The 13,548-nt window shown below is 45.4% G+C and overlaps 1 protein-coding gene across 4 annotated transcripts in view; it reads left to right on the forward strand.

Moving 5' to 3' along the window:
• GLT1D1 (glycosyltransferase 1 domain containing 1) overlaps window positions 1–13,548 on the forward strand; it is a 189,024-nt gene that overhangs the window by 98,708 nt on the left and 76,768 nt on the right. For 3 of the 4 annotated variants that reach the window (XM_069756042.1, XM_069756043.1, XM_069756044.1), the window contains exons 7-8: window positions 1–64; window positions 7,788–7,837. The exon at window positions 1–64 is cut by the window's left edge and continues 32 nt beyond it. In XM_069756042.1, coding sequence (XP_069612143.1) covers window positions 1–64; window positions 7,788–7,837 — 114 coding nt within the window. The remainder of the gene's footprint in view (window positions 65–7,787; window positions 7,838–13,548) is intronic. The other variant, XM_069756045.1, reaches the window with a different exon arrangement.

A 13,548-nucleotide genomic window follows, 5' to 3' on the forward strand; every position in this document is an offset into this window, starting at 1 on the left:
TTCTTATTAATTTGTGGCCTCCGAAGAGTTAAAGATCCCCTGTATTTGGTTGAGGCTTTTTCAGGTAAGATTTTTTTTTTTTTAATTTTTTTTCCCATTATTTCATGATAAACAGCACGCTTCGTACAGCAGAGCCTGAAGCTGTAGTAGCAGGCAGTGACTCAGCATGTGTTCTCCGCTACGGTACATTTGAATCCCATAACTATTGTACATGTTCAGTAGCTTGGGAAACAATTGTACTTTAATTTACAGTGGATATAGTAAGTCCACACACCACTTTTAAAATACCATTTTTTTCATGAAAAAAAATAAATAATAATTTTGGGAACATTAATTTTAGAACTTTTTCCATCTTAAATGTCGCCCATAGTCTGTAGAAATCCATTGAGAAACAAACCAAAATCATTTTCAAGGGAAAAATAAAAATAATAAAATTATTAACTCATGTTGAATAGTAGTCAGTAGGGTTGAGCGACTTTTACTTTTATAGGATCGGGTCGGGTTTCACGAAACCCGACTTTTTCAAAAGTCGGGTCGAGTGAAATCGGCCGATCCTATAAAAAAGTCGGGGTCGGCCGAAACACGAAACCCAATGCAGTGCATTGGGTTTCCAATGGTTCCCAGGGTCTGAAGGAGAGGAAACTCTCCTTCAGGCCCTGGGATCCATATTTAAGTGTAAAATAAAGAATTAAAATAAAAAATATTGCTATACTCACCCTCGGACGCGCCCTGGTACTAACCGGCAGCCTTCCTTCCTTAGAATCAGCGCGTGAAGGGCCTTAGATGACGTCGCGGCTTGTGATTGGTCGCGCGACCAATCACAAGCCGCGACGTCACCGAAGGTCCTTCAAGCGCTGATTCTTAGGAAGGAAGGCTGCCGGAAAGAAGCAGGGCGCGTCCGAGGGTGAGTATATTCCTATTAGGTATATACTCACCCTAAGACGCGCCCTGCTTCTTTCCGGCAGCCTTCCTTCCTAAGAATCAGCGCTTGAAGGACCTTCGGTGACGTCGCGACTTGTGATTGGTCGCGCGACGTCATCTAAGGCCCTTCACGCGCTGATTCTAAGGAAGGAAGGCTGCCGGTTAGTACCAGGGCGCGTCCGAGGGTGAGTATAGCAATATTTTTTTATTTTAATTCTTTATTTTACACTTAAATATGGATTCCGATACCGATTTCCGATATTGCAAACATATCGGAACTCAGGATCGGAATTCCGATACCAGATTCAGAAGATCGCCGACCTCATGGCCGACCCCACACAGGGGTCGGGTTTCATGAAACCCGACTTTGCCAAAAGTCGGCGACTTCTGAAAATGGCCGACCCGTTTCGCTCAACCCTAGTAGTCAGTATACAGCGCCATCACCTTTAAAGCGATTCTAATTAACCTGATTTAGGCTATCTGCACATGTTGCAGATTGTATGCGTTTTTGCTTTGTTTTTTCGCCGTGAAATCGTGGCGGAAACACTGCAAGAACGCATACGCAACACAGCCCATTGAATTCAATGGGATTCCGCAATGCTGAGTATTTTTCCACGGCAGAATCGCATCTAGGAAAAAAAAGCAGCATGCTCATTCTTTGTGTGGAATCGCGGCAATTCCGCACACATAGGAATGCATTGATCCACTTACTTCCTGCATGGGGCTATGCCCACCATGCGGGAAGTAAGTGCATCATGTGCGGATGGTACCCGGGTGTGGAGGAGAGGAGACTCTCCTCCAAGCCCTGGGTACCATATCCCTGTTAAAGTTTTTTTTTTGTTTTTTTTAAAGGTTCGCTCATCTCTAATCCTGAATACACAGACTGGATATATACATGCACATATAAAGCATTTTTTAGCTAATCTAAACCATAGTATAGTTGTAAAGGGCTGAGTTACAGGGATCTTTTTATTAAACACAATGTTTCATTCGTATACATCACTAATGTACAGCACTAAGCCCTTACCAAGAAAATACGGTGCAAATCGAACCTAATGTAGGTCAGATAATGAAATGTTTTCTAGGTGCAGGTCTAGTCTTCTCATGGGTTAATAGAGAAACTGAGACCTTCCGTCTGAAGCGGAATGCCTATTATCTATGTGTTAAGAAATCAGAGACTAAATCATTAATGGCCTATTCTTAGAGATGTATGAACAAAAGGGCCATTTCATTTTTTACCAAGACTTATCGACTTGTCTGTATATGCAGCTCAGCGCCGTTCCCTCTGCTGACCTGCAGAATTTATGGTGTTAAAGATGGACCATCGGGTTTGGTTTATCCACATGGCCAAATTACTGACCTGTACAAAATTGTTTGTAACTGTAGTACAGCAGTCGTAGAAGTGTGGAGGTTTTATTCTTCATCTTAATTTTCTGTATCTTTCTGTGACCCGATATTACAGGGATTCTGTGAGGCAGTGACCGTTGTCACAGGTAGGGGTCTCTGTATGTTCTCCCCAGGATGTGCACGGAGGCGTATTGAAGACATGGGAGTGCTTTGCAGTCACAGGCATAGTTGTGATTGCAATGCAGGCTAAAAATAAGTGTTAGTCTTGGGCATGTTGGTGTCCAGGGCAGAGTTGGGAAAACCTGCTCCGGGGTTTTTGTATTTTGAAACAGACTGCAGGATGGTTGTTGTGCAGTTCGTTTCATTCCAGGCCCGAGCTTTCCATGTGGCTGAAGGCCACTAATCCCAGTTAAAATCCCTGCAGTAAAGGGTTTGGGTGTGTCAGGGTCAGAGTCAGTATCAGTCTGGTGGATGTTAGGCTGCCGTCACACTAGCAGTATTTGGTCAGTATTTTACATCAGTATTTGTAAGCCAAAACCAGGAGTGGGTGATAAATGCAGAAGTGGTGCATACGTTTTTATTATACTTTTCCTCTAATTGTTCCACTCCTGGTTTTGGCTTACAAATACTGATTAAAATACTGACCAAATACTGCTAGTGTGACAGCAGCCTTAGAGGGCAAAGCAGTCAACTCTGCAGAGCTCCTGTGTGAGGCAACACTGGCAAATGGAGCCAATCTCTCAGGGGAGCTGAGACTCCTGGCACCCACAGTGTGCACAGTGGTGCAGTTGCCCACGGTAACTGGTCAGAGAAGGACTGACATGTTTAGTGACTGTAAGCTAAAGGATATCGTGTACTGTGGAAAGCTATGAGTAAATAGACATTAACACGGTGGTGCAGTTGCCCATGGCAACGATCAGAGGTGGACTAGTGTGTTTAGTGACTGTAATCCGGAGGATATGATTCCCGGCAGCAACCTGGAGGATACTGGTACTATGTAGTGCTGTGTATTGGATATTAATGGTGCAAACTTGTGTGAATTGGACATTAAAGAAACTTTGTGTTGGAACTTTGTTGGGTCACTGCCTCCTCACTGCAAAAGTGTGCCACCATGGCAATACAGACAGGGCATTTTTTTGTAGTATTTCAACTGAATGACACATTCCATTTTCAGTCATATTACTCAGCTTTTCTCCCCTAAAATCTTTGGTTGTAACTAAATGAACCCCCCCCAACTTTTATTAACTGGATGACCACTTTAAAATGGATTAGGAGGGTATAATATAATAAGTGGTAATCACCCTGAGAGGTTAACCTACAACTCTGATATTGATGCTACTTACTGCTCCACCTCCACATACAAGAAATGGCAATAAATGCTCACTCAGCCAATCACTGGCTTCAGAGGAGACCCGCCTCATCTAGGGATTGGCTGAATTGTCCTTTTCAGCCATTTCCAGTGTGTCGAGGTGGGCTCATCTGGGACCCAATAAGTGTCTGGACAGAGGATCGTTGAGGGCGAGTATCCTGTTTGAGCCTTTTCCAATCTCTGCTGTTTCCAAAAGGCGTAAAGAACATATTCAATACTTCTGTATAGTGTTGAAAATGGTGATCTGCAGAAAGCTGTAAATGTCAGCCTATTGTGTTTGCGCCAGAGGGTATTGTGAACTTTAAGATGTTTTAGCATTTTTGACATAGATATTTAGAAGAAATGCTTATAATAGAAACCTAGCGTAAAAGGTATGTCATATACTGCTCATATATTCGCTTTAGGCGTTTCAGAACAAGCTGCTAATTCTATACACCGTTGCGCTGCAGGCTCGTTCCGTATCCTGACTGCTATATATAACAGAAGGTTCATAATGATAAATGAAATGTTGCCAATACCTGTGTTTTCTTTCTTTTTTTTCTTTTAATACACAGTGACTGCTCTTCTGACAGACTGGTGTGAGGATATTCATTCAGATTTAGGATGCAATGATTGTAATCAAAACTGCTTGCTGACTTTACAATAATCATGAATGTCTGCATTTCCAGTTTCAGACTCCAAAATGTGCGCCGCTCCTGTAGCGTAATAATAGTCCAGTGTAATCCATGTGCCCACTAACAATGATCTGTTGATTGAATGTGCAAGCACAGCCGCAAGAGGTTCTCCACTTAAAAACGATATTTACAAATACAGTTGCAATAAAATATTGAAATTCCCATTGAAAATTGTCACGGACATTGATCTTAAAATGTACAAATATTCTGTTGTTTGCAGTAAACCAACAAAACAAGAATAATTCAAATGGCTCAGCAATTAAAGGGAATCTGTCAGCAGGTTTTTACAATGTAATCAGAGAGCATCATGACATAGGGGCTGTTGTGGTAGCCCCTTCCAAGGAGAACTAATTTCTGTTGAGATATAAACTCCACGCTGCCATTATTGATTTAAAATTAAAGTGAAATAAAATAAATATGATGCCTCGGAGGCAAGAAAATACACACAGCCAGTGTCTGTCCGTGTACAATTCTTGTCTGGTTCTCAGAAGCCCAGTCACAAGTCTTTGTTACAACTACAGAGATAAGAAAGTGGGACTGGCTTCTTACATTACATTACCTAAGAGCGAAGATATTTTAGTTGGAAAATAATTTTCAAACCCGTTCTACCCAGTTTACTATACTTTCACAGACCAAGGATTGTTTAACACACAGACACCTCTATATCAGAGAGAACACACTGTTACTGCTTTCTGAATAACCCTTATAAAGCTAATACTAAAATACAGAATTAGCTAAGATATATAGGTAGATTGAATTGTCCAAAATTAATAATCAAAGCAAAGTATAAATATTTACCATAACAGGGCTGAGACGCTGATTCCGCCTATGTGTCACTTACTGGTCTGCATGCTATCATTTTTAGATGATTACTCTTTATTTCTCCGGGGAAGATTTAGCAGTACTCTGACATGTCTGAAAGCGCGAGCTACTTGCGGCTGCCAGATTCCTGATAAAGCAGGTGGTCATACATTCTCGAGTGACTGCAACAGAGCTGCCAAATGGCCGAACTTAATGTGATACACCTCTATTGAGTCTAAAGCACAAGAATAGTTAGCTCGAATGTGTTCAAAACTAAAGAAATTGGCCACATAAGTTTTAGGCTTGTGTTCTATGAAGTGGTGAAGCAAAATTGGCATTTTTTGGGCCTATGGATCAGCAGTATGTTTGGATAAGGAAGAATGAAGCTTAAAATGAAAGGAACACCCTGCCTACAGTGAAACGTGATAGTGGCTCGGTGATGCTATGAGGTTGCTTTGCTTCCTCTGGCACCATCAACCTGCAGAGTCTAGAGGACAAAATAGATTGGAATCAGGAAATCTGAGAAGAAAACGTCATGCCTTCTGTGAGGAAGGTGATGCATGGGTGTCATTGGACTGTCCAACAGGATAGTGGCCCCAGGTATTCCTCAAAGTCCACCAAAGCTTGGTTTCAGAAGAATTCCATGAAGATTCTGAGATGGCCGTTACAGTCATCTGACTTTAACCCCATATTTAAGCTTTGGTGGGCTTTGAAGAAGGCAGTTGCAGCATGCAACCCCCAAGAACTTTAATGAGCTGTAGGGCATTGTCCATTAGGAATGGGCTAAGATTCCTCTGGAATGCTGCCAGAAACTAGTGTTTGATTAGGCATCACATTTGCATCAAGTCATAACACCTCTACAGACACAGTCCATTTAATAAGGCTCATTTGCTTCACTTTAGAAAATCGCAAATAATGCAAGCCAGTAAAGTCGAGCACCCACTCAAAATGGCAAATGAGTAAATTAATTTGGAAAATATGAAATGGAACAGATTATAAGGGATTAAAAATAAAAACAAATGTGTTGTGAGGTTAGCACAGCTATACCGGAACTCTAATAAATAATATCTAAATAGTGACAAAAGACCTAATACCTAGCAGGGAATTGGTTAATACCAGGCAGAAAACCAGGGACTGACCGCTCCAAACACACGTTTCCCACAGATCATGACCGGTCATAACAGCCAAATGGGCTCTACTACGTACTGAAGACGTTTGTCATGAAGGGGTTGAATAATTCCGAGACTGGAGTAGTTATTAAAGAGAACCTGTCGCCATGAAAATTGCACTCCAGTCTGTGGGCATCATGTTATAGAACAGGAGGAGCGGAGCAGACTGATGCATAGTTTTGTGTGTAAAGATTAAGTATGATCTGTATTGTACTAATTTAATCTTCTGCTCTTTCTGGGGTTTAAAATCCCAGAAAGAGCAGCGTTTAAAATGTAGTAAAACACTGACATATGGTGTACATAGTTTTGTGAGTAAAAATTCAGTATAATCTATCTACTCTGCTCTCCCCGCTCTATAACATGGTGCTTACTTGCATATTGGCATCTTCATGGTGACAGGGTAGCATTTGGAGAAACCACTTATATTAGTTATATTAGTTGTGTTGAACTATTTAAATTGTTCTTGTTTCATTGTTTTTTTTTTTAAATCCGCAGAAAGTTTGTGCATTTTGCTAATAAACCTAACATACAAGAGAGATTGAATTTTGATTGCAACTGTATCGCATTAAAGGAGGGCGAAAGCTGCCCAACTTCCAAATCTCCTTACCCAATTCTGTCCTGTGCTGAAGACTTTAGTAGTTTTAGGCCGTATTCAGACCGGTTTTTGCAGCATATTTAATAGTGATGAGCGAACGCTCTTCGATAAGGTGTTATCTGAGCACGCTCGAAAAATATGTTAAAGTCCCCGCGGCTGTATGTCTCGCGGCTGTCCGACAGCCTCAACACATTCAGGGATTGCCTGTTTGTTAGGCAATCCTGAAGACATGCAACCATTAAGCCATGCTTGGTTAACATCTCCGAGCACGTTCGCTCATCACTAATATTTAAACCGCAATTTTCTAAAGTTTGTATCATTTTTCTATCACAAAATGCAGCTCTGGGTATGGTGTTTTCTAACATATTCCTATAGACTTTCCTGTTACTTAGCCAGACATGTCAATTGAGAAGGTTTACACATTAGTTTGAGGTTGGCCATCATACGTCAACTCAATCTAGCAATGTCTAACATGCCTTGAAGGGCGGTGAATAACCCTCAAACAAAATTTCGGCAAACCACTAGCCAAAAAAAGTTTTAATGTCCCCCATTATCGAATGGCTGATTTTGGTGCTTAAAATCACGGTGTCTGACATGCACTGGCCATTCTTCATAATGAATCGTGGTCAGGTTTTATTAATGATATATTTGGGAGGAGAACCTCTGACGCACTAATGCTTGTGATACATTGTATGATTCCATAAAACTAATGAAGTCTATCGTCTAAGAACAGGTAATATGTCTGACCTAAAAAATATTTGCTTAATCCAAATAACACGGATAATCTGCTTAATCTTTTATCAATCACAACTCTCTATAAACTGTAGTTATTCTAAATTCTTCCACTCTGTCACTCCATTCCATTCGGCCATTATTTTCTGCCAATTTTAACAAAACATACTTTTTCCTAGAGTGGCATGAAAGGGAACCAAGAGTTTGCTTGGCTATTATCGGGCCAATGGTAAGTACGGTATTACTTTTCATAAATAAGCTTTTTTTTCTAAATTAAAACCATGCTACTGTTTTTTGTTTTTTTTTAAATTGGAAAAGAGAGATTTTGCCTACAAATATTTCACTGAAATTGGATCCATCCAAAATTCACTGTTCAGTCTTTTAAGAGTTAATAGGTCATTGAATGAGAAGTAAATATATAATTTCCTTAAAAAAATCAAGTTTTTCAACAATATTTCTTCTAATATTTTTTTATACCTTGCATCTTGTCATTTTTTTTATTTCAGAATTCAGGCTTTTAAACCAGTTGCCTTGGTTAGAAAATTACCGTATATACTCGAGTATAAGCCGACCCGAGTATAAGCCGACCCCCCTAATTTTGCCACAAAAAACTGGGAAAACTTATTGACTCGAGTATAAGCCTAGGGTGGAAATGCAGCATTTACCGGTGAATTTCAAAAATAAAAATAGATCATTATTTCCCCATAGCTGTGCCATATAGTGCTCTGCACCGTTCATATTTCCCCATAGGTGTGAACCATATAGTGCTCTGCACCGTTCATTGTGCCCCATAGCTGTGCCATATACGGTGCTCTGCACCGTTCATTGTGCCCCCTAGCTGTGCCATATACGGTGCTCTGCACCGTTCACTGTGCCCCATAGCTGTGCCATATACGGTGCTCTGCACCGTTCACTGTGCCCCATAGCTGTGCTGTGCCATATACGGTGCTCTGCACCGTTCATTGTGCCCCATAGATGTGCCATATACGGTGCTCTGCACCGTTCACTGTGCCCCATAGATGTGCTGTGCCATATACGGTGCTCTGCACCGTTCACTGTGCCCCATAGCTGTGCCATATACGGTGCTCTGCACCGTTCACTGTGCCCCATAGCTGTGCTGTGCCATATACGGTGCTCTGCACCGTTCACTGTGCCCCATAGCTGTGCTGTGCCATATACGGTGCTCTGCACCGTTCACTGTGCCCCATAGCTGTGCTGTGCCATATACGGTGCTCTGCACCGTTCATTGTGCCCCATAGATGTGCCATATACGGTGCTCTGCACCGTTCACTGTGCCCCATAGATGTGCTGTGCCATATACGGTGCTCTGCACCGTTCACTGTGCCCCATAGCTGTGCCATATACGGTGCTCTGCACCGTTCACTGTGCCCCATAGCTGTGCTGTGCCATATACGGTGCTCTGCACCGTTCACTGTGCCCCATAGCTGTGCTGTGCCATATACGGTGCTCTGCACCGTTCACTGTGCCCCATAGCTGTGCTGTGCCATATACGGTGCTCTGCACCGTTCACTGTGCCCCATAGCTGTGCTCCATATACGGTGCTCTGCACCGTTCACTGTGCCCCATAGATGTGCTCCATATACGGTGCTCTGCACCGTTCACTGTGCCCCATACATAGCTGTGCTGTGCCATATACGGTGCTCTGCACCGTTCACTGTGCCCCATAGCTGTGCTCCATATACGGTGCTCTGCACCGTTCACTGTGCCCCATAGCTGTGCTGTGCCATATACGGTGCTCTGCACCGTTCACTGTGCCCCATAGATGTGCCATATACGGTGCCCTGCACCGTTCACTGTGCCCCATAGCTGTGCTGTGCCATATACGGTGCTCTGCACCGTTCACTGTGCCCCATAGATGTTCCACATTAATCTCTGCCGCCGCCGCTGCCGCAATAAAGAAAAAAAAAACACATACTCACCTCCCTTGATTGCAGCTCCCGGCGTCTCGTTCCGGCGCCTCCATCTTCCCGGCGTCTCTGCTCTGACTGATCAGGCAGAGGGCGCCGCGCACACTATATGCGTCATCGCGCCCTCTGCCTGAACAATCAGAGCGCAGACGCCGGGAAGATGGAGGCGCCGGCCGGGAAGATGGAGCGGCGCCCGGCGGCTGGAACGAGGACAGGTGAATATGCTATACTCACCTAGTCCTGGCGATCCTTGCGCTGTCCCCTCCTGTCTTCGAAGCCGCAGCTTCTTTCTCTATCAGCGGTCACCGGCACCGCTGATTAGAGAAATGAATAAGCGGCTCCGCCCCTATGGGAGGTGGAGCCGCTTATTCATTTCTGTAATGAGCGGTCCCACGTGACCGCTGAAGAGAGGAAGAAACTGCAGCGCCGAAGCCCGTGGGACGGCAGGGACAGCGCGAGGATCGCTGGGACTAGGTAAGTATGCCTCAGCGCCCTCACCCGCCGACCCCACCGCTACCGTGACTCGAGTATAAGCCGAGGGGGGCACTTTCAGCCCTAAAATTTGGGCTGAAAATCTCGGCTTATACTCGAGTATATACGGTAATTTCCAAATAAGCCCACCCGAATGTAAGCCGAGGCACCTAATTTTGCCCCAAAAAGTGGGTAAACCTATTGACTAGAGTATAAGCTGGGTATGCATTGTCCCCCTCATCATTATCCTTGCACGCATGGCTCCCCTGTCCTTGCATGCATGGCTCCCTGTCCTTGTATGCATGGCTCCCTGTCCTTGTATGCATGGCTCCCTGTCCTTGTATGCATGGCTCCCTGTCCTTGTATGCATGGCTCCCTGTCCTTGTATGCATGGCTCCCTGTCCTTGTATGCATGGCTCCCTGTCCTTGTATGCATGGCTCCCTGTCCTTGTATGCATGGCTCCCTGTCCTTGTATGCATGGCTCCCTGTCCTTGTATGCATGGCTCCCCGCTCCCTGTCCTTGTATGCATGGCTCCCTGACCTTGTATGCATGGCTCCCTGTCCTTGTATGCATGGCTCCCTGTCCTTGTATGCATGGCTCCCTGTCCTTGTATGCATGGCTCCCCGCTCCCTGTCCTTGTATGCATGGCTCCCTGACCTTGTATGCATGGCTCCCTGTCCTTGTATGCATGGCTCCCTGTCCTTGTATGCATGGCTCCCCCATCCCATCCGTCTATGCATGTCTCCTTATCCCCATCCTTGCATGCATGGCTCCTATAAAAAAAAAAAAGCATATCCTACTTACCTTGCCTGCCTGCATCTCATTCCGACACGACACCAGCAGCTCTTCCTGCCGAGTGATCACTTTGCCCTGCTCATTAAGGTAATTAAATATTCATTCCATGCCTCTGAAAGTGGAGAGGCGTGAATATTCATTACTTTAATGAGTGGGGCCACGTGATACCTCGGCCGGAAGTGCTGTTAATGCCTTAACAAACGAGATGCAGCGAGGCCACGCAGGGAAGGTATGTAGGATGTGTGCAGGAAGCCGGCTGCTGTCACTGCGCTATTACAGAGAAACGAATATTCACTGCCAGCGCACAGGCTTTAGCAGCAGCACAGGCTTTAGCCACAGCTGCCGGCTCCTGCCTCTGTTACCCGGCTGCTCCACCGCTCTGCCTCCCTCGCCGTCTTTCTGGGACAATTGACTTGTGTATAAGCTGAGGAGGGCGTTTTCAGCACAAAAAAATGTGCTGAAAAACTCGGCTTGTACCCGAGTATATACGGTACTCCATCAAGGAACTCCTCGCTTACATAGTGGTGGAGACTCTCATTCAGCACCCTCGTCTGTTAGTATGTCTATGCATTAGGGCTCATTCGCATGTCTGGTTTTCTCACATAAGAGGAATTAAAATGATGATTATTTCGCTCTGAATGAGCCCTTAAAGTGAATCTGAATCTGAAGGTTTTTGCCATGTTATCTGAAGACAGCAGGAGATAGAGGCTGAAACGCAGAATTCATGGACGTGTCACTTGTCAGAGTTCGTACTGTTGTTTACTAACTGTGAAGGATTTATCACAAATAGATTAATATGGGGGCGTGGCTTGCTGGGGACTGGGAGCTGACCTGCTTCACTGAGGCTCCCAATAAATCCCTGATTATCAGCGGCAATCTTAATGCTTACTGGGAATAAACCACACAGAACTTTATCTAAAGTGTCCAGGGAAAGACACATCATGGAAAAAGCAACTTGGAAGAAAGCACAAACATTACCGGGACTTAAGGACCCCAACTGCGGCCTTGCTGAAGGCTTACATACACAAGGAAGCAGGAGGCTACAATCACCGGCGCTACCAAGCCCCGGGCCAGGTGTGCCTCCGTCCACAGCGGCTCCCGCATTGAATTCTGCGCGATTCGCCGACTCCCTGACTGGTCCCAAAGCTATCGCCGCAGGTAGGCCTAAAGCCGCGGCCTCGCCTGAGCTGGCGAGGCCGAGAAGCAAGAGAGGGGAGGTGGCCCCGCCCACAATCCCGCCCACGGCTCCGCCCACCGCTCGCGGCGGCACCGCTACAGGAGGACTGAGCCGCATCCCAATAGCTAAGGGGAGATCGGGTGAAGCGGTGCCTACCTCCACTAGCCCCCCGGGACCCTCCGACTCACTTACCCGGGCCGGTGACACCTCCGTGAGAGGACGTGGAGCCGCAGCACTGCTCGCGCCGAAGAAGCTTGAGAGAGGGGACGGAGAGAAGGTCCCGCCCACAGTCCCGCCCACAGCGCACGGCAATACAGATCACAATAGGAAGAGCTTGGACCCGCTCACAGAAGAAGCTCCGGAGGTTCCTCGGCCAAGGGCAGCTCTGGCTCTGGACTCCCCAGCTGGGACTGCTGCAGCTCCTCGATCCGGTATGTCATCTGGGTCGGGTGGTGCGGCTCTGCATTTGCCGGCTGGGATGGGGTGCAGGGCAGCACAGGGGAAAATCCTCGGACGGGGGAGAGAGAGACAGGACGAGACCCCGCCCTCAGCTCCGCCCACTGATTACAGCTGCACGGCCACTAACAACATTAGAAAACAAGCAGCAACCCGTACCCTTAGATACGATGCCCCTTCATTCATACCACAGCTCAGACCCCAATTAAAGGAGATACATCAGTCCACAAGTCCTGGAGTTTCACAGCTCAAACTAGAGGACATGGCACAAAATAATCGCATTCCACAAAACGCACTGTTAAAGGGTCATAGCGGTCAAATAGATCAGGGAGAGAAACGCTCCACATCAAACACCCCATGTCCATCACGTCGGATCAGTGGAGACAACAGTGACAGAAGGTCCCCCCACTAAAATAACTATGGACAATTTACTAACAGGCTTCTGTGACATCATAAATAAAAAAATGGATGAAGGCTCTTCAAAGCTAGACAAGTACATACTCTCTTTCAAATCTTTTAACACAGGATTAGATGGTTTGGAGACAGCGTCTGAGTCCTACATAAGAGATGCATTGTTTTCAATTGCAGAGAGCATCGACTCCTCATCGGCTCCTTCAAGGTCATCCCAAAGTGATTGCTCCTCGTCTATATGCGACTCATACTCACCCTCTGCATATTCATCGGATAGTAGCGAGGAGGACTTCTCACCTCGGAGTTTAGACCTCACCCACTCGGTTAGTTCGCTGACCCCTCCTATATCTGGAATTACACTGGAAAATCTGCAAAAAGACATAGACGCACTAAAAAGCAACATGGCGAGTCTCGAGGACCACAGACGAAGAAATAACGTAAAAATAAGAGGAGTTCCAGAGTCTGTTAAACCCCCTCATTTGAAGAATTATATTCTCAAAATGATTAACAAATTCATCCCTGAAGCCAGTGAACCGAACATTATTGAAAAAGCTTTCCGTATCAAAAGACCCGCGTTTCTTCCACAGGATGTGCCAAGGGACATCATCGTCTCCTTTTTCCCGGCTTGGGTCAGGAGTAAATTATTTGATCTCCCCTTCGATAAGAACTTTCAGCTCTCCCCATATGGTCATCTATCATT

This window comes from Ranitomeya imitator, chromosome 1 (genome assembly GCF_032444005.1).
Source record: "Ranitomeya imitator isolate aRanImi1 chromosome 1, aRanImi1.pri, whole genome shotgun sequence".
Lineage (NCBI taxonomy): Eukaryota > Metazoa > Chordata > Amphibia > Anura > Dendrobatidae > Ranitomeya > Ranitomeya imitator.